A 22,858-nucleotide genomic window follows, 5' to 3' on the forward strand; every position below is an offset into this window, starting at 1 on the left:
TATGTAGAATTTACTTAGTTTACTACTGTTTCTTCTTATTAAAAATAGTTCTTCAAAATTTATTAATTAAATATCCATCTTTAGTTACCGAGAATGGTAGATTTTAATGGATTTATTCAGAGGTGGCCAACCCATATGTGTGCTGCTTGTAGCACATGCAGCTCTTGTCAGGGGTATGATGAAAAAATTTCCTCCCAATGTGGAAAAAAAGTTACATAAAAAATTATTCAGCTGATTTGAAAAATAAGATATGAAGATAAACACATACAATGTAAATGTCACTTTTGTTGCAAGAAATTATGACTGGTTTCAGTACGATTGGGTTACAAACTTGCAGTTCATGTTTTTGCCACATTTTTAGAATTAGTTTAGTGAAAATGGGTAGGGATGGTAGTGAGCGCTTTATGACATAAATTCTGTAAGGACAAATGCTTGTTTACATTTATATGTTGAAGTATATTAAGTTTATTTTATAAATTAAAAATTGTTTTAAATTTTTAATTATTTTAGGCAACAAACGTTAATATAGTATATATTAAATTTCCATGTTAAAGGCCATAGTAGCCAACATAATTCAAACCAGCAAAACATCATTACAAAGTCATCAGTCAGGAACAACTGAGGTCCTAGTTTGGTGATTCATATGAGTCCCTTGCAGGGTATGGACAGAGAGGATTATCAGATTGTAAGCAGTGATTCCCAAAGTAGAGAACAGAGAGGCAAAGGCAGGACTCCACACTCCATGGAAGGAAACTGTAATGGTGGACACAACAGGAGGTTGATAAAATTCTTGACAGATTACTTGCTTCAAGCTGGAATTAGTCATAGCATCGAACCTTCAGATGGTGAGCCACATCCAGGTCCGGCTTATGTTCCATGACTTGATCATCCAGTACGAAGACAGTTATCGCAGTGACAGACAATGTCAGGCTTTCCTAAACCATCGGAAGTATGGTAATGGGCTCTACAAGGACTGTCCATCCTCTGTCAGCCAATTCGCAATGATGTTGACAATGGCATCATGTCTCCGAATACAGGCTGCGTGTGTTCTGTGGCATTGTTAAGAGATGTGGGCCAGGGACTTGCAAGCATCACAGCCAACTTAGCAATTCTTCACGGCAGTCTGACCATGAGAAAATCAGCCAAGCATAGGAAGGGCATTGAGAAGAGTCTTCATCATCAGTTCACATTCTGTCCATTCTCGATGTTGAGAATGGACAGAATGTGAACCAGAGAAAGCCTGACTATCACAAGAACTATGTAGGAAAGAGCGTCACTGATTCTTAAGAGAGGAGACAGAAAAAATAGACAGATAACCATCCGCAAGAAGAGAAGAGGTTTGTTGAAGATCTCTTTGAAGGGCAGGAGTAGAGGAGAACTTGGATGATAGGCAAAGACGAGGTCTAGAAGATGCTGGAATTTGAAAAGGGGAACTGCCCTGCAGAGTGAAGGAATTCCAAGACCATCGAGCACGTTGGCATGGAAGAACGACATAGGGAAATCCTTAGGTAGCCAAAGCCACAAACAAATCACAGCCCTAACTTTGGAGGTCTAGACAATTGAGCAGCCCTGCAGTGGTCCTCCCTAAAACAAATTACGGTAGAGATGAGGGAGGAGGAGGAGGAGGAACGACCTCAGAATAAAGAGTCACTGTTGAGGCTTCAGCAGAGCTTTGTGAAGACGATCCAAGTAAACATTAAGATCAAAAGAAGTGGATTTAATGACCCTCGAGAAAATTCTGTGGCAAGGTACTTCCACAAGGATGATTCATCACAACAATTGACAGCACCAGCGCCAAGAGGGAAAACCTTATCCTTGACCTTAGCCTTTTTATCCCTACCGGATGAAACTAATGAAAGAGTCCACTACTTAGAGCAATTTATAGCAAGACCATGTGATGGGAAGAACTGATTAGAGATTTCCAGAAGGTGACCCAGATTCATCAAAGTAGAAGTGATTAGGAATAAATCATTGGCAAAAGCAATACTATTAATTATTAAACCTTGAAGATCAAAGCCAATATAAGATGGAAGTGACTGAAGCAAAATATCTACGATAGCATTGGAAAGAAATGGAGAAAGCAGATCGTCCTGGTGGACACTATGAGTAGGTTGAATATGGAACTTCTGACCCTGCAACTTTAAAATTGGTGAAGCATTTAGACTGCAAAAGAGTGATGTTTCGTGAATGAGCAAGGAAGGCCCTTATGAACCAAAGCCCTGACAACAGAAAAGGAAACCTGATCAAAGGCCTTTTGCAAGTCAACAGATGCCATTAAGAGCAATTTTATTTTGGAACGACACTCGGGCAGAAGAATGGACAAGAGAAAGATGTTCTCAGCACAGCCATCGGTTGGCTAGCTGGAAGGCCCTCTGCCATTGGTCAAAATGGACAACAGCCTGAATACATCGAACCAAGACCTTATGATAGGCACAATGGAGAACCAAGGAGGCAGCATATGGTGGAAGTTGCCAGGTGAGGAAGGGTTTTTCTTTTTTGTAATCACAATAGCATAAGTGGGCAGAAGGGAATCTGGGAGAGTCAGTCTACAAGAAAATATGGAAAAGATCAATCAAAACTTTAACTGGCAAACTACAAAGCAAACGAGCTGGAAGGCCATTGGGGTTGGTGCTAGTGGAGATGGATGGTTGACTGGAAAGCTGGCTTAAGAGGGAAGAATAGGACTTCATTTTTCTGCAACTGTTGATGGCTTCAGCAGTGCAACTGCTGGAAGGATTGCTTGCTTGAAGGATTGCAAGGATTGCTTGCTTGAAGGCATGCAAGGATTGCTTGCTTGAAGCAATCCTTCAAGGATGGAAGGATTTTTGAAGGCGTGCACACACACACACACACACACACACACACACACACACACACACACACACACACACACACACACACACACACACACACACTAATCATGCATGTCTTCCTACATACATTCACACACTCATGCAAAGATACCTTGTTAACAGAATATAATTGATTGCTATGATTAATTTAAATTTCTTTCATTTAGCAAAAATATGGCACCAGAATGGATCAGTTGGGAAAGAGAGATTATTGACTCCTTTTAAAATCGTAATGTTAAAGTTTTATGGGGTTTTTTTTCACTTTTTTTTATAGAAAAGTAGCAACTGAATTTTAAAATGAAGTTTGAGAATCCTCTTTTCCCCACCACTAGATTTGATTTATATGGGATAGTGGGTGGCTCCTGGGTTTACATGTAAGTAGGTGGTACTTACACATTACCAGCATTGGAAATGCAGGATTTATTATTTATTATAAATCCTGAATAGAAATATGCACAATGCAGGATTTATTATTACTCTCCCTCATTTTGACTTATCTCTTAGAAATAGTTTAGTTTTAGAAAACAAGATGTTTTTAGTGATATATCCATAAAAAAATTATCTTAATTTAATATGTGCTCTATGTGTTCATGTATATTTTCTAAATCTATTGCAGAATCCTGTTACTGGCCTTTTGCCTTCATCACCAGAAAATGACCATTCCTGGATCCGAGATAGTGTTTATTCAATTATGTCGGTGTGGGCTTTGTCAATGGCATATAAAAAAAATGCTGATTTAGATGAGGACAGAGCCAAAACATACGAATTGGAACAAGTGAGTGGAACTGTTACTTTTTTTGTTGTAAAAGCATACGTGTAAATTTTGCACCGTGTTTTCTTTGTGTTCGGAATAGTTTTTCATGCAGTCCAGATGCATTTTGGTACTTTTAGATATAATATTAATTAACCCTTTGGTGTTTGTATTGAATGAGAAAAGTTCCTCTTCAAAATAATAGTTGCACATTAATTTTGGGTTAAGGTTGATGGTTGAACTTTTCAGTATCTTCCTAACTATAGACAAAATTTTATTTGAGCAGTTTTGTAAATAAACAATTATTGTTTATTTGGAGATGCACCTGTACAGTGCCTGTTTGGTCCAACTTGGCTATTTATGTAACAATTTTTGTCTTCAACTTCATTGTGTTGCTTTCAATTTTAGTATAATGAAAACAAATTATATAAGCAGATACATGATTGGTTGATGCTTCTGCTGCAGAAATTAGATACTCTGTTTCATATTTATTTGTTGTAAAAAATGTGAATCAAATCTAGTGTGAATCATATAAATCAGATCTAGTGATGGGAAAAGGGGATTCTCAAACTTCATTTTAAAATTCAGTTGCTACTTTTCTATAAAAAAAAAATATTTTTTTATCACAATTATTATTGGTGTAAAATGATTCCTCGTTTTGATTATTATTAACCATTTTATTCCTTTTTTTTATTTGATAACACATTATTAATATTTGCACATGCATAAGTTTGAATTTTAACTTGCTTAATAGTCTTCTGAACTGCAAAAATGGAGGTGAGTAATAGTTTCATGATTTTATATTATAAAAATAACTTATTTTCCAATTTCAGTGGAATTAAAAGTTTTGTTTCATAAAAAAATGCATTTTTGAATTTTCTCATTTTTCATAAAAAATTAAAACACGTTTAATAAGTACAGTAAACTATTGCTAATCTGGTTACAGTTAATCCGAATGTCGGATAATCCAGATCGAAATGCGAAAAATTCTTTCAGTTAAGTACTGTACAGTCGGTCCTCGTATAACACGTGTTTACATTACACGAATTCGATCATACACGATTTATAAATAGGGGAATGATATCTTATATAACACGAACCGAATTCGCTTATGCACGATTCGCCTTTGTGTTTACAAGAAATGGCAGTCGAACGCGGAATCACCCCAACTGAACGCAACACGATAGGAATGAAGAAGATTCTGAAAATGTATTAATGTGTTTTATATCAGTGAAGGAGGAAACACATTTCACCATAATAATGTAAAAACCAACACAATTCCAGCTATCGGTATAATCGCAAATGCAATTAGATGGAGTTTACTACCAGTTTATAACAGATTCCACTAGCAGAAACGCAACTGGAAATTGTTTTTATTGTTTTATTGTAGTAACCCCAGAAATGTGCTTTAGTAAAATGTGAGGTGTTAATAGTGTATCTCGGCCTTTACGGTGTTGTTTATTCAGTTGCTACACGTGTGCAGCTTTGTTTATGTGTATTAAGCGTGCCTCCTCATTTTGTAATTGTGCTTTATTCCCTAAAAATGAGTAAAATACTTAAAAGGTGTGAAAAGGAAGCGTCCTGGTGAAGACACCGCAGACTCAGAGAGGAAAAAAAAAAAAGCAATATCGATAAACAAAGGCGGACTGGATCAAAAATTCTTACCCGGAAAAATTTATAGTGGCCTCATACTACGGTTTATGGCCAAAATCACACCGGCCTCCGGCCCACCGGGGTTTCCTGGGTAAGGCTTATGGCCAGTCCGCCTCTGTCAATATAGAAAAAATATGAAATTGTGAAACGCTTTGAGCGAAATTAAAGACCATGTGATATTACACGTGCTACAGACCTAAATGAGGCAACGCTGAGAATTACAAAGAATGCAGAGAAATAAAAACAACTTTGATAGCTGGAGCAACTCAAAGTGTAATTAAAATCCATTAGATTAAGACACAAAGAATTGGAAGAGATGGAACGCCTGTCATCTGTTTGGATAGAAAATCAAACAAAAAACAAGTTTGCTTACGATAGAAGCAAAAGCATTAGCAATATTTTATTACGTAATAGTCGTAATAAAATACGTAAGTATTTTATTACGACTATTTTATTTAATATAATAAATTTTTTACGAATAAAATACGTATTTTATTCGTAAAAAATACTAAAAATACTTTATTGTAACATAAATATTTTTTATTATTTATTATATTAAAATAAAAAAAATTATTATATTATTTTTTATTACGTATTTTAATCGTTATAAAATACTTACGTATTTTATAACGATTAAAATTACCCGATTATTTATTGTGTTTGGTAATGTTTTGGTTCCAAATGTGTGTTCAATCTTGGGTGGTCGGCACCTAACCCTACTTTTCCCATAGGGCCTGTTGTTTATATTGCACGATTTTGCATTGCACGAGGGTTTCTAGGAACACAACTATAGTGCTATACGAGGACAGACTGTACTTGGAAAGACACATGGGATTTAGGAAGGCAGATGAGTCACTCTGACTGTGGAGAGAGAGAGAGAGACTGACTGCCTGCCTGCATATACATCACATTGTCTTCTGTGTTGTTCAGTATTACTGTTAACTTTGAGTTGGATGGGTGTTATTGATTATATCGCTTCATTTGCGTACTTCTTTATACACATATATGTATATACGTAACTTAACATATTTTATATACGTATATATGTAACTTAACATATTTTATATATTGTGGATTCATTGTTGGCTAAACCACAACACCATTGTCTTGTCGAGGTCCTCATATGTAAATGGTTTCATTGTTTTTCTGATATTCATGCCTTTAATGCTATCATAGCTTCTGTTTATTTTTTACGATGTAGTGTATGGTTTGTTACCAACATTATAATGGTTCATTAAAGATGTAATGGATGCACTGTTTTCAAACTTGAATAATTTCAAGTATTTGTTCAATTGAAAGCACAACTCTTTTGCATCTGATTTGTAACCCATCATTTTTGTGATTTCTAAACAAAAAAATATATATATATTTACTATAAAAAAAAATTTCGACATTCCTGACATAAAAACTTGAATTTTATGATTTCCAGTGGATATATATATATTTTTTTACTTTGGAGTCTTGAAATGTCCCAGTAAATCGAGAATATGCTGTACAACTTCTGAGTTTTCTGTTGACGGATAAATGTATTGTCTTTTTATAGTTTTTAAATAAAGGCTCTACAGCAGAGATTGCCAACCATATGCCCATGGGCACCAAGGTGCCCATGTGAAAAATTGGAGCAATCGCCCCATAGATCCCCAGACCGTGTTGGATTGTCTGGTCACCGCTAACCTCGGGTACACTAGGACGGGATGTTATATTTATGTCTTGCAGCAATAACCTTCCAAGTGTAATAGGCAAAGAGTTTATAAAATGTTTTCTTTGGGGCTTTTCCAATTGTTTCAGTCTTTTTCGGGTTTCTTTGTTAAAAAATGTAGCGCTCATGGTGAACTCTTGCTTTAGTTTGATGCACCTCCGTAAGTCATTATTTTCTAGCATTGAAGTTCATAAAGTCAAAGAATAGATCTAGACTTAAAGATGTGCATCTAATTGATTGTTTGCGAGCAATCTTATACTCTAGATTTTTGTTCAATAACTGGAGAAATGCAATCACAAGTTTCACATTAATTTTAATTAAATTTTATTTTATTATTTAAAAAAAGTAAAATTATAAAATAACACTATGTAAGACAGAGTATGTAATCTATGTATTAATTTTCTAGTTTATATCTTTGAATGTAAAACCCTTAATAAATGCATTATTCTCTGGTGCCCACGTTTAATTAATATCAAAAGTAGCCCACCACCACCATGAAAAGGTTGATGACCCCTGCTCTACAGTAATATTTTATTTATTTATTTTATCAGCACTATCTAATCATTAAATTTTTTATTTATTTGTGTTCTAAGTTTTTTTGTCTTTTAGTGCTATCTTTTGCTTTATTAATCCAGATTATCGTTTAATCTGGATGATCTCTCCCCCAGTTAATCCAGATTAGTGAGGGGTTTACTGTATTTCATTTCTCTTGAAAAAGATCAAGTATTGGTGCACTTCAATGAAGCAGAATTCAAAAAACCAAAACCTTTTTCTGGAAATAAAAAAAAAATAATAATAAATAAAATAATTTGACCACCTATCAGATGGAATGTTGCTGTGTTTGTTATGATCAGGGGTGACCACTGCTGGGTTAAGAATTAATTTTATTGCAAGGTGTTGATGCTATGTGAATTGGTGCGAGGTAGCTGCAATCCAACAGAAGCAAATATATTATAATTTGCTTCTGTTGCAATGCACTTATGGGTGCACACTTTAATACAAAAGATGTACACATAATATAATACAAAGATGCACACATGTGAGCAGTATACACAAATACTTTATTTAACAGAATATAACTGATTGCTGTTGCTCATATTAGTATTACTATTAGTAAATGATATGAGAAAGCAAGCTTATAAAGCATTAGCAAAAAAAATACATCACTAGTTCATCTCCTGTTTCTGAATATTGAGTCTAGGTGGCAGAAAAATCTCAATAAGGTATGACCAACATGCATACCCATATCAAAGTGTGTTGAGGACACTTTGGGGGCATTTAGGAGTATGCAAGTGTTGTATGTATGTGTGTATATCAGTGGTGTCCAACCTTTTCCAGTACAAGGGCCATATTGAAAGTTAGATTTCTTTTGCGGGCCACACTGAGTGATTTGAGAAAAATTAGTGTGTTACATTTTCCCTACCCTGTTACATGTAAAACGAAGTTTCTGTTTTCATGTTACCATGTTTTATTTTCAGGCTATATATAAAAAATGGAAATTCCCAACACTTTTGTGTGCAACAATCTGTCAGTGATTTGTTTTTTTGATTTTATTAAAATTAAAAAATATGACTTGCTTTTGTTTTTTAAATACTTTACTTTTGCCTCTTTTTTAAAAAAAATACTTTACTTTTTTTTCTTTTATTTTTAATGTCATACTTTTGCTTTTAAATGTTCACTTGAGAAAATTTACAGCCTGAAAAGGATCACTGCTTTTCAGTATTAAGGTGAATAAATAAATATAATGATACCCCTAAAATGGAAAATATTCAAAAATTTTATTACGTAGAATACACAACATTTACTGAACAAAACTTAGCATTTAATGAGATGATTGAGGCTAAATGTTTTTAGATAATTGTTCAAAATTTGTGACATCAATTCTCAATATGGAATGAAGATGCTCATCTCCTATTCTCTTTCTTTTTAAATATTTATTTGATTTCATTTGTGAAACAATTTGCTTGCAAACATACATTGATCCAAACAAAGTAGCCATTTTCATGGCATTTTCTTTTATTAGTGGAAAACCTTCAGATGGGAGAGCCTTGTAGAATTCAAGTAGTTTATTTTCACAGTCCATCTACTTATTTTTGAACCCTGTTTTTGCTTGAAGATCAATAAGTTCAAATTGCAAGTTGGGATTGTAGTTTTCAGCCATAGAAGTAAATGGATTCTCAAACAAGCTTATTTCATGGGATCCCATATCAGCAAATCTACTTTCAAACTCGTCAAAAACTAATTGTGATAATGAGAGGCAATGATTCTTTGGAAATATGTGTTTTTCTGTTAGCTTGGTATAACATTCAAGGTGAACTAAATTGCCTACTCAATTTGGGATTTAAATAATAACAATGCATTCTGAAATGATTTGATGTTGCCATACAAATCAGAGACCAATTTCCTTTCCCTTATAGTTTAAATTAAGAGCATTTAAAGGACTAGAAATATCTATAAGAATTGCAAGATCAAACAGCCACTCCATATTTGATAGTTGTTTTTTTGCCAATTTCCCTTTTTCTGTCATAAAAATATCAATTTTATGATGCAGTTTAAAGAAATGATATGACACTTTGCCACGATTAAGCCATCTCACTGCACTGTGTAAAATTACATCTTCATATTTAGCTTCAATTTCTAACTGTTGAAACATTCAGTGATTAAGGCCATGTGATCTGATAAAATTTACAGTTGAAGTAACGACATTCATAATGTGTTGGAGATCCAATACATTCCCACAGGATGCGCAATGCAGTGAATTCCAATCTGAGGTTCAGCTCCAATATCTATAATTTTCTTGGTTATTCTACCCTTAAGTCCATGTTTTTACCAATCATATTTTTTTTTTATCATCAGTCATGATTCCTACCAGGTTTTCAATATTTAATCCTAACCTTTCAATAGATTGGCAAAATTTTTCAAAACGATTTTCACCTGTTGTTGTTCCGTGTATACTCTATAGATCAGCTAAATCTTCAACTGGTACAAAATTATCATTAATTCCACCTATGAAAATAAAGAGTTGGGCTTGTGTCCTTTACATCAGTATTGTCATCCAGTGATACACTAAAATATTTCATTTGTTTTATGCTTTCCAAAAGTTGTTGGAACAAATTCTTTCTGATATCTTCTACTCTTCGCATAATTGTTTGTCGAGACAAACAATGTCTTGTATCATTGCTTGTTTCACCAGACAAGTTTCTTCCGTAGCTTTTAAAAACGTTTAACAAATTCAGCATCAATGAATGGTTTACTTTCAAAAGCGAACAAATGTATAACTTGATAATTTACACTTACAGCAGATAAATGTTTTCCGTGTGTTTTGTTGTTTTCTTAATTCCACTATCTTCTACTCTTCGCATAATTGTTTGTCAAGACAAACTGCAGTATGTTTTTTAAAATGTGATACAGTATCCTTACACAACAAGCATACTGCTTTTTCGTCGTACTCAGTGAAGAAATAGTCGTCAGTCCACTTTTGATTAAAAACACAACAATCAAAATAACGTTCCTCTTTTGGAACAAATTCAATACAAATTAATAATAATTCAATAAAATAACAAGTTATATCAAAATAGAATTTCACAATATGAAAAACTTGATGCGTACATAACTGTATTTAGTCAAGCTTGACACTTGCATGCCTGTAGTACATGCAGCGGCGTGACTCTCTAAAATGCTGTTTTAGTTCACTTTCCGGGCAGGCCGTATAAAAATTATTCGTGGGCCAGATCCGGTCCGCAGGCCGTAGGTTGGACACCACTGGTGTGTATATATACACTGATGAGCCAAAACATTATGACCACCTACCTAATATGATGTTGATCCTCCACTTGCAGCCAAAACAGCTCATACCCGGCGAGGCATGGATGCTACAACATTTCTAAATGTGTCTTGTGGTATCTGGTACCAACACGTAACCAGCAGCTCCTTTAACTGCTGTAAGGTCTGTGGTTGAGATGCTGCAGATTGGAGTTGCTGTTCCAACACAAACCACAGATGCTCGATGGGATTGATGTCAGGGGAATTTGGAGGCCAGGGAAGTCTGGAAGTCTTCCTCATGTTCCGTAAACCAGTCTCGAACAATCCGGGCAGTGCGGCATGGTGCATTATCTTGCTAAAAGACAGCACCCCCAGAGGGGAAGACCGTTGTCATGAAAGGGTGTACCTGGTCAGCAGTGATGTTTAGGTACAGAGTACTTTCTGGTCTAATGGCATCCGGGGATTTGTTCTATCTCTGTGTATGTTCTTTGTATCGAGGACCGTGCGCTGTCAAGGCCAGAGGTTTAAAAGTGTGTGGGTCATGTGTTGTGTAATATGTTGTGCTTGTTACCTGTCGGGCCCCTGATGGGACCCGACGTTTTCGTACTCCGCCACGGGAAGGCCAGCCAGGTGTTCCCTTAAAGTTTGCTCTGGCAGGTCCTGCCACCTACTTTCCTGAGATTTTAGTGGCTAGGGCCTAAAAAAAAAAAAAAAAAATTCTTCTTTTCTTTTGGGCGCAGTTAGGATGGTATATTATACGCTGTTTAGAGGGGCTATAAGGGACATATGCTGGAAGTGATAAGATTTCCTAATAGGTCAGTCATGAATTTTGGTGTTTTAAATTTGGACTTGTGGTAAGGGAAAAGAGATGAGGGGAGATGGAAGAGTGAGGGGTTGGAAATTGGAAGTAAGAGGTCGACAGGGAAGATGACCCCTGTTGAAACAGTGGGGCATGCCCATGCTCCATGGGCATGCCCCCAGAGAAAGGGGTGGCAAAAGGGGAGGGGACAGCAGGCTAGGCAGTGCCCAGCGAGGGGCACTTTATGGCTGTTTGGCACCATAAGATGCAGTCTTCATCTTTACGTTAGTCCAGTGGAGGTCCAAGTCCAGAAGTCAGCTCCAATTCATCACGTTCATGCGTTGTGTTATGTATCTACTTCAGGTGGTCACTAGTTCAGAGTTTTGCAGTCATTTCCTTGATGTTCACGTCTGTGTTTTGGGAGATTGTTACATTGGAGCTGTCTCTCAAGATATGGCTGTTTCTCGAGAGACAGCCATATCTCTAGTGTTCCCTTTCTGTTTGTTATGTCCTTGTGTTGGTCCGGTTTGTTGCTTTTATTTGTCTCTATTTGTGGTATCCTGGTCCCCTGGGTGGGCCTGTCTCATTCTTGGCTTCTTGGTTCAGAGGTTTGGATATCAGCTCGTGTTTGGTATTTGGATCATATGCTGGAGACCTCGTCTGAGTCCAAGGCACTCATAATTATGGCTAAGCGTTTGCTTACTTCTTTTGCTGCCTCCTTTAATATAATTGGATTGATCCCATCCACCCCAGGTGCCTTTCTTATGTTTAACTTTAACAATTTCTCCTCTACTTTGCTCTCAGTTATTACAAAATCATTTAGCTCCATGCCAGAGTTTGATAAACTTCTGGCATTCCCCTCCCTGAATAACACCTCATGTGTGAATGTAGATGAAAAATACTCATTCAGTTTGTGAGCTACCTGAGCAGGATCCTTAAGAGTACAGTCGAACTATCGATATCAAGTGGACCAATCTGATTCATCCCCTTCCTATTAGGGTTTGCATGAGTGAAGAACTTTTTGCTGTTTTTCTTTGCATCCTTTGCCAAAGATTTCTCGTAATCTGTGTTTGCCTCACTAACCTCCTTTGTCACTTGATTACCCACCAGCTTATATCTACTGTAGGCTTCCATGTCACCTGATAATTTATATTCATCCCATACATTTTTCTTCTCTGCTACGGGTCCAGTTAGTTAATATGACATCCATTTGTCCTAAACCTTGAACAGTATTTTTTAGTTGGGACAAAAAGCCTAGTAGCTTCCAAGATTACTTCTTTGAATGCTTCCCATTTAGAATTTGCTGTTGATAACATCATCAGTTGGTCTCACTGTATAGACTTTAAAACTGTCTCAGAACACCGTGGTCACCTTTACAAAATTAAAAACCCTTCCCTTTACACCTGATGGTAGTTACATCTTTCAATAAATCCCACATCAGCACACTGTGATCACTGCCACCTAGTGTTTCTTCTATTTTCAGATTGTTAATGCACGAAGAATCATTACTGATAATCAGATCAAGAGTATTACTCTCTAGTTGCCTCTCGAACATGCTTCTGTAGAAAACAATTATCCATTCAATCCAAAAAAGACTTGTTATGTGCGAGTGACAAACCCAGAAGATCCAGTCAATATTTGGGAAGTTAAAATCCCCCATTATAAGACAATCTGGTTTACTGGCCCACTCAATTTCCCTGTACATTGTTCATTATACTCATCAGAGTCATTAGGCCTATAACACACCATTACTCTCAGTAACACACTCTATAATACACTCCTACTATAACATCTATAACACACATCCCCCTACTCTCATTTCCCAGTGCTTATGTCACACTAAACTGATTCAACATTGCACTGTCCACCCATGTCAACTGAATGTACTTCCATAGATTTTATGTGTTTCTTAACTAACAGCATACCCTCTCCTCCCCTCCTATCCTGTCTATCCTTCCTGCACACATTGTACTCCCCAAATTCCAGTTTAATTACTGTGAAATATAATTTAAAAAAATCCAACCCCTTACAACCATTGTGAATAGTTGACAATATTATAAGTGGATTATTTGTATATTTTAGAATTTCGGGGTAGCCGATGCGCCAGCACTGGGGACCCAGGGTGCTGGTGTGAAGTGGATCACTGGCCACAGCAATAAGCTTACTACGCCAAAAAGGACAATTAACATTGGCGAATGGAATGTTCGAACGGGGCACCACGTTGGACAAAAGGAAATCATTGCCCAAGAACTACTTAGGTGCAAGATATCAATCGCGGCATTATCCGAATTAAGGCTCACCAGGTCTGGAACAATGATCATCCAACCACCAGCACCTAATGAAGCGGTTATGCTATTCTATTCTGGTGGTGAGAAACGAGAAGCAGGAGTGGGCTTTATGGTCGATGCTCAGGCCACCAGTAGTGTGATCGCTTTCCAACCAATATCGGACCGCCTGGCAGTCCTTACTGTCAAGGGCACCATCAAGACCCATATTATCTCCGCCTATGCGCCAACTGAGACTAGCCTGGACCCGACCAAGAATGACTTCTACAACCAGCTCCAACATACGCTGGATTCAATTCCGCAGACAGAAGTGATCATCCTCACAGGGGACTTTAATGCCCATATTGGCGTGGACAGATCTGGTTGGGAGACAACAATGGGCAAGTTTGGCCATGGGAAGATCAATGACAACGGCTTACGTTTGTTGTCCTTTGCCGCATCTAACAACCTGATCATTGGAAACAGCCATTTCCAGCACCCTCAAAAACATCAACTTACATGGCGAAATCCATCTGGCAAGGACTCAGCAATCCTGGACTACATTTTGATCAATGCCAGATTTCGCTCATCACTCATGGACGTTCGTGCCATGAGGGGACCTGATTGCGGATCTGATCACTACCTCATCCGGGCTAAGGTGCAGCTCAAATTACGGCATGCAAAAAGATCATCTCGGTCAGCCAAGCTGGACTGGAGGCAGCTAATGAATGCTGCCAACAAACAGGCATATCAGATCGCCCTATCCAACCGCTTCGAGATGCTGGCCGTGCCCGAGGATATAAATGAAGAAGAAAAGCAGATCTCTGATGCAATCCTGGAATGTGCCAAGCCCCTATGTCCACCTGCCCGACGTCGAACGCAACCATGGATATCAGACGAGTGCCTCGACCTCGTGGACAAACGGAAACAGGCAAAGTTGGTCGACTTTGAACGGTACCGGCAGCTAAACCGAGAAGTCCGACAAAGAATGACAGCAGAAAGAGAAGCATACTGGAACCAAGTGGCAGACGATCTTGAAGTGGCGGCATCCAAAAACGAGTACCGCACTCTCTACCGCACCCTCAGATGTCTGAGTGGAAAGACCAAATTGACTAGTGACAACATCAAGAATGCTGATGGGACCTTCGTGCGATCACCATCCGAACGCCTGCAACGGTGGAGTGAATTCTTCAAAGCTTTGTATAATCACGACCCACCTCAGGGACCGCCAGCAACAGCACTCTCGATCGACCCCCCTGAGGTCTCCATGGTCGATGTTGAGCCTACAGTAGAAGAAGTGAAAGCAGCCATACAATCCCTGAAGCATGGCAGGGCACCAGGAGTGGACCAAGTCACCACAGAAGCGATCAAAGCCGGGGGAGATGTACTGCTTCGCCGACTACACTCACTCCTCAAAACCATCTGGTGCACTGAACAAATTCCGTTAACATGGAGGAAAGCCATTATCGTACCGATCCACAAGAAAGGTGATAACCGGGACTGCAAGAACTACCGTGGCATCAGCCTCCTTTCCATCATCGGAAAGGTCTTTATGAAGGTCATCCAGTCAAGACTGCAAAAACATCGCGAGCAAACCAGTCGAGAAGAACAGGCAGGATTTAGACCCGGGCGAGGATGCTGTGATCAAATCTTTGCCATTCGTCAGCTGATGGAGGAGAGGATCCGGTGTGGACAGCGAACTGTCATTGTTTTCATTGACTTTAAGTCTGCTTTCGACTGTGTCCACCGGCCTGCCTTATGGAAACTACTAGAGGTTGAACATGTACCTCGAAAAGTCATCACACTCCTCCAAACTGCATACAACGGTTTAACCAGCCAGGTGCGCATCCAGAACGATTTATCAGAGGAATTTACCATCCAAACTGGAGTCCGCCAAGGGGATGTAGCCTCCCCGTTGCTTTTCAACATCGTGGTTGACGCCATTATGAGGCAAGCATTCAGAAACAGACAGGGCATACAATATGACAAGGATCACTATGTGACTGACCTGATGTTTGCTGATGATAGTGCTATCCTTGCCGGTAACGACGCTGAAGCCACGGACATCCTCTACGACATTGCCCGCATTGCCCGGCCATACGGTTTGAAGATCAATGCTGGTAAGACAAAGGCCCTGACAACAGATGGGTCGCAAGCCACCATCTATCTCGAAGGCGTCCAGATCGAGCAAGTGCAGGACTTTAAATATCTTGGGTCGCTGGTCCAGGAGAAGAAAGTTGCATCCACCATGGAAATCCACAGCAGAATTGGACAGGCGGCCACTGCGTTCGCCTCGCTCAAATGGTGTCTGTGGAAGAGGACCAACATTTCCACAAAGACTAAAATCCGACTCTTCCGGACTTTGATCCTGCCCATTCTTCTTTACGGATCGGAAACATGGATTTGTCTCAAGTTAGATTTGAACAAACTTGAGGTATTCCAAATGCGATGCCTGCGGCAGATCTTGGGCATCTCTCTTCGCGACCGCATCACTAATGATACCATCCGCGCCAGATGCCAACAGCAACCAACCATTGCCGACCAAATCCAGAAGCGAAGGCTCAGATGGTTTGGCCACGTATGTAGAATGGGCACGAACAGAATACCATCCACACTCCTTTGGAGACAACGACCCACCCAATGGAGCATCCAACGGACCGCGCCTAGGAAAACGTGGGCCAAGCAAGTGGAAGATGACTTGAAGAGCCGACGTCTCGACCTTAACCAGGCCAGGACTGAAGCCATGGATCGTAAGGTATGGAAGAACATCACAGAGCAAGTCCGAAACCCTGCGGCACCTACAGCAGCATACTGGTTGCGTGGCCAACCGCCTCCCCCAGCTGCCAGCTAAGGACCAAAGAAGAAGAAGAAGAATTTCAGAAGAAACTGTTTTTTCTTGAAATACTGATTGAGGTTTAGGCCTAAATGGATGTCAGATGAACTAATGAGATGTCAGATAACTAATTTTTGGCAAAGGAGGCAAAGAAAAACAGCAAAGACTTCTGTATTTATATAAAATCTATAATGGAGGGGATGTATTAGGTCCACTTGATATAGATTGTTTGACTGTTGATGATTCTGTTCAGATAGCTGACAAAATGGAGTATTTTGCATTTACATTCACACAGGAATTCTGTAGGGAAGTGGAGGACAAAAGCTTATGAACTCTGACAGTGAGCTTAATGATTGTGTAATAACGGAGAGCAAAGTGGAGGAGAAATTGTTGCAGTTAAACATAACAAAAGCACCTGAGGTGGATGGGATCTATCTAGTATATTAAGGAGGCAGCAAAGGAAGTAAGCAAACCCTTAGCCATAATTATGAGGGTGTCCTGGGACTAAGGAGAGGTCCCTACAGACTGGAGATGTGCGAATATATCCCCAATTCACAAAGAGGGATCAAAGAGTGACACGAGTAATTACAAACTTGTTAGTTAGACTAACTTCTGTTAGGGTGAAAATAATGGAGTCAGTGAAGAATTAATCACATTAAAGAAGCATTGCAGGAGCATCTAGACAAGACTGCAGTAATACTTCAGACAGCATGAGTTTGTTATAGGGAAGTCTTGTCTGACCAATTTGATTGGATACTATGATGTGCTTACAAGGGAACAGAATGCAAAAAATAATTTTGATATCATATACTTGGATTTTAGGAAAGCTTTTGATATTTTTGCACATGGAAGACTGCTGTACAAATTGGAGCAGTATGGCATTAATGGCATGTTGCTACAATGGATAAAAGGGTGATTGAGTGGGAGAAGACAGAGTGCGAATTAATGGACACTGCTTTCTTGGACTAATGTTGCTAGTGTAGTTCCCCAGGGTTTGGTGTTGGGCCCATTGTTGTTTTGTATACAGGTGACTCCCACTTAACGCTGATAATTTGTTCCGGAAAAACAGAGTGCTAAGTGAATCCGCGCTAAGCGAGCGCCGCATTCCCATAAGGTAACATATGTATTTGTAAGTTGCGGTCGGTGCCATAGGATATTTCCTAATCAATAATAAATGGTAGTGAAAAGATGCACAAATGTTGGTCAAAATATTTAATATTCAAATATTTGTACATATAAAATATTCTTTATTACATACGTATATAATCATGCGGTAACTACTTACGTATCAAAATTAAACTTAAAATTCCAATTAAAATCATGAATTTAATTGATCTAAATTGATTTAATTTAATTGATAAATTTAATCATGAAAAATGTGTCATTTTGGTTGAACTTTGGCCCTCTTCCAGATAAACTAAAAGGGGTATTAATTTTAAATTCCCCGCAGCGTTACAACCCAACAATAAAGTCAACCGATCCTTCACCGCTTTGAAACCTGGCATGTTTTTTTCTTCTTTCAATATGAAACTTCTTTTAGGCATTCGTTTCCACTTAAGCCCTGCTTCATCTATGTTAAAAACTTGTAGAGAAGTATAATACATAATATATCTCTCTTCAATTTTAACAAATTCTTTTTTGAAAGTTTCGGCTCCTTGATCTGCACTTGCGGCTTCTCCCTGGATTTTAAATCTATTCAACTAGGTCTTACTAGTTTTAAATGGTTCCACATTTTTTTTTTTTTAGGTGAGTTTTCTTCAGATCATTATATTGGCTAATCTCTCTTCTCTCTTTTTTTTTTTTTTTTTTTTTATAATATTTAACTTAACTGAATTCTGCATTGGATATTATCTTCAATAAAATTAGTTAAAGTCTTTCCATTTCAATCCTAATAGCCGGCCTAGCCCTAGTTGCTTGCAGTGGAACAGCTATCTTTCCCGCTGCTAAAATTAATTCTTTATTTTTTTTTATAATTGTTCTTACAGTTAAACTTGAAGTCCTAAATTATGGCACACATCCGCTTGTCTTTGACCAGAATCAGTTCGCTTCAAAATGTCTAATTTAATTTTCAAATTCAGTCTTTTTCTTACATTTATAGTCTTCGTACTGCGCCCAGAGGTTGTTGCTTTTTCATTCTTATCGGCCATTATTAATTCTTCGAAAATGTAACTGCGTTGGTTGCATTAATTAAGATACAATGTTCAAGTAAACTGTCTGTTACGCACAATGTCTAATACTGTACTGAGTGATGACTAGACTTCGGATAAATGCATATAGCGCAAATATTACAAGCAATATACTTGATCATTTTTTTAAAATGTTGATCTCGGAACTACGTAACAAGTCACTGTACTGCAATTTGTACTGCATCAGCGTTGAGCCTGCTCAAACCGTTCAAGGCCTTATACACCTGAATCAGATCACCTTTTAGGTGCCTAGTCCCCAGATGCTGCAACTTGCAGAACTTAAGCCTTTCTTTGTAAACGCACCCCTTTCTTTGTACTCGTTCTAGCATCTCTACATCCTTCCTAAAATGAGGCCTCCAGACCTGTACGCAGTACTTAAGGTGTGGCCTGAACATTGCCTTATACAAAGGTATAATCACCTCCTTGTCTCTGCTAGCAAAATTCCTATATATATCATCGACAAAACTCCATGACCTGCTCTGACAGCCCATCTGCACTGCTCAGAGAACTTCAGATCTGACTGCACAGTTGCCTTCAGGTCTGTTTCATTCTCCACCTCCCTGAGTGTAGTACCACACAGTTGGTACATTCCTCTTGGGTTACTGCTACCCATATTACAGTACTTTGCATTTGTCAATGTTAAACTTCAGTTGCCACTTCACAGCCCATCTGCATAACTTTTGTACATTCTGTTGCAGTAGTATACTGTCTGTAGTGTCATTAACAACCCCGCCAACCTTTTGTGTCATCTGCAAACTTGGACATTAAGCCTAATATACCTTCATCAATATCATTGATAAATTCACAAAACAACAATGAACCTAGCACCGAACCCTGGGGGACTCCACACATAACATTAGCACTTCATATGGTTAGAAATAACTCCAAAGGAATGTACCAACTGTGTGCATCTACACTCAGAGTGGTAGAGGATGAAAAAGATCTTGGTATTTGTACAGTCAGATACAAAGTTTTCTGAACAGTGCAGACAGCGTGCCGAGCAGGTCATGAGGTCTTGTCAGTGATATACAGGAATTTTGCTAGTAGGGAGAAGGAGTGATTATTATTATTATTATTAAGCTATATGGTGCAAGGAAGCCTAAAGCTTATGCTGCATCAGCCAAAAAAAAAAAAAAATTCCGCGATTACCCTGAGAGAGAGAGAGTGGAGTAGAAGGGAATCACCAAGAAAGAGAAGGATGATGATATCCAGCTCAGGATCCTGGGTGTGCCAAGCCCAAACTCACCAGATGTGAGCCCCTGGGATTCCCTTGTATAAGGCAGTGGTCAGGCCATATCTTCACTACTGTGTATAGGTCTAGATGCATCATTTTAGGAAGATTTTAGAGTTGCTAGAATGAGTACAGAGAAGGGAAACAAGATTGGTGAGGGAACGAAGGGATGCTCTTAACAAGAAAGGCTTAAATTCTGCAAATTGCAGTGTCTGGAGAGTAGACACCTGTGAGGTGATCTAATTGAGGTGTATGAGGCTTTGAATGGGTTGTTCAAGCTCAGTGCTGAGGGGATCCTTCCTCTTGCTCAGATTACAAACCTGATGGGGCATAAATTTAAATTGAGGAAGGACAGTTATAGAATAGATGTTTGGAAATTTGCCTTTAGCCAACTGGTGGTTGCTTGCTGAAACAAACTTCCATCTGTCGCTGTGGAAGTTGATAGCTTAAATAAATTCAAAGAAGATCTGGACAAACTTTAAGGTAAGTGGTTGTGCGAAATGGAATTTTTTTTTTTTGCGTCATATGCCTCAACAAATGCTAACAGAGTGGTGATAGAAGTCATTTGTTTTTAAAATTTTGTGAAAGAAGGCATTTATTTTTTCAAACTGTAACACTATAATGCCTTAAAAAGAATGTCAGTATTTTTATAAATAACTTTTTTTCGTTTTTTTTTGTCCCTTTTTTTTTTTTTTTTTTTAGTATCTTGAACTAAGCAAATGGAGTTAAATTTTTTAGTTCATAAGATTATCAGCCATTCTCAGGACCTGAAATTTTTTTTTATGGCAATTTAAGGTTTCTTATATACTGCTTACCATTTAAGAGGTATTGGGAATAATTTGTGGTAAGCTATTTAATTCTGTATATTCTCTTTTTCTGATATTTTAGTGTTTAAATGTTTGAATTAAGCACTAGTATTTAATTGCTATTTTTGAATAGCTGCTTTTCTGGCATCTGGATATGTTGAAATTCTCTAATTCATAAATGTTTAAAATTTTTTTGTTATCAATAGGAATAAATTGTTTTTACTCTTATTGAATAAAAAATTAAATTACAATGTGTTTATTACAGAGTTGTGTAAAATTAATGCGAGGGCTTTTAATGGCCATGATGAGGCAAAAAGAAAAGGTGGAGCGATTTAAAGAAACACAAGGTACTCTGGATTCTCTACATGCAAAATATAGTTCTGTAACTGGTGGAACAGTAGTTGGTGATAATGAATGGGGACATCTCCAGTTGGATTCTGTTTCTCTTTATCTTTTGATTCTTTCTCAGATGACTGCTTCAGGTAAAACTAAAAGAATAGTGTGTATAATATTTTAGTTATTTCATTTTAATAATTTTAATTATTTTTTGTTCTGTCATTTTTCCTTCTAGTTCTGATTTACAGCTGAGTGGTTCTCTTGCTATTGTTAGCCTCCCTGTTATCCCTTTGAGTAGGGGCGTCTCCGTAGCCAGGTGGGAAGGAGCAGCAGTGCGTAGCACACGCTTCTTGATTAGACCGGGGTTCGAGCCCGTCACCACCAAATACGGAGGATGCGGAAAGGTCAATGGAATGACCACAGCATATTCCCGGAACAATATGGCCTTAGTTGCTAATGCTCCTAAAAACCAAATAACAACAACAACCCTTTGAGTATTTCCATATTATACTCTTTTACTTTTTTTTAGAATATGTAGCACTCTTTGCAAATTATTTTCATTTTCTGCCAATTAGTTTATTAATTAATTCACAAGCTGAAGAGAGCTGGACTCAGCAAGTTTCCTTGTCTTTTCCTTTAGTTATTTCTATTGTGTTTTTTTATCTGTTTTAATTATGCATTTTTTATTTATTTATTTAATTATTGTGCATGCATGCGTGTGTTGCAGTAGAACCCAGATAAGCAGTTTTCCAAGAGAGTGGAGGTTTAGAACTTCTTATGAGGGGAAACTTCTTAGAAGGGAAAAATACCTTAATATGATAGCATAGCTTAATTTATTATGGTACTCACCTTTTTTTTTTTATAATCTGCAATTGATGTTTGAATAGGGTGGATGATAATTTTAATTTAAATTGGGAGTTAGTAAGTTGGGGTTTAAAAACAGAAGTTAAAATATGCGCATGGAAGTAGAAATGCACGTCTTTGTCCTTGGTTGTCAATATTAAAGTTGAAAATAAATGGTTACTGGAGGCCAATAGCCATAACAAGTGGCATTCGTTATCCACGTCTTCAGTTGGCAATGATGGGTTGAGAGTGAACGCGTGTATTTAAGAAAGCTAAGTTCCCATGATGCTCCTGGTTACGTGTGGAAATCTCAGGTGCATGAGATTCCAAGCTGGTGCAATGTTGTTAGATAGTTTGGTATTTAATACTTGCAGATTGGAATGGCGGCGGAACCATTCTATGACTAGGACTTCATATTGGAAAATTTTAAAACTGGATTTTAATTTGATAATGGGAATGGCTGAGTCTACTATGGGGCTTAGAGGGGACAGGTATCCTGTGTGTTATCAGACACTCAGCCTAAAACACTGATGGATCCAATATCTCTCTATTACAGAAGATTTAGGAGAAGTCCGGTTGGCCTGCCTCCCTAAAATCCACTCATGCACACCTTCTCAATGGTAATCCCTGTTATGTCACTTAGGTGGCAACGAACGTGTAGAGTGGTTCTCTTCAAGACGCCTGGTCAGCGTGAAGAGGAAAAGACCAAACCCTCCAGCATATGAGAGCACAACGATACAAATGGCCCTCAGTCCCCAGCAGCTTTCACTCTCCCTCTTACGGCAGCGAGAGGATCAGAGTGGAAGCAGAGGGTGCTAAGAATCTCTGGGTACGACCAGGCTG

At 38.2% G+C, this 22,858-nt stretch overlaps 1 protein-coding gene across 2 annotated transcripts in view; it reads left to right on the forward strand.

Moving 5' to 3' along the window:
- LOC150078032 (putative phosphorylase b kinase regulatory subunit alpha) overlaps window positions 1-22,858 on the forward strand; it is a 608,767-nt gene that overhangs the window by 47,272 nt on the left and 538,637 nt on the right. For both annotated transcript variants that reach the window (XM_090384728.1, XM_090384727.1), the window contains exons 3-4: window positions 3,469-3,627; window positions 21,102-21,318. In XM_090384728.1, the coding sequence (XP_090240854.1) occupies window positions 3,469-3,627; window positions 21,102-21,318 (376 nt within the window). The remainder of the gene's footprint in view (window positions 1-3,468; window positions 3,628-21,101; window positions 21,319-22,858) is intronic.

Source organism: Mastigoproctus giganteus, chromosome 11 (assembly GCF_048544385.1).
Source record: "Mastigoproctus giganteus isolate SK-2022 chromosome 11, ASM4854438v1, whole genome shotgun sequence".
NCBI classification, from domain to species: Eukaryota; Metazoa; Arthropoda; class Arachnida; order Uropygi; family Thelyphonidae; genus Mastigoproctus; species Mastigoproctus giganteus.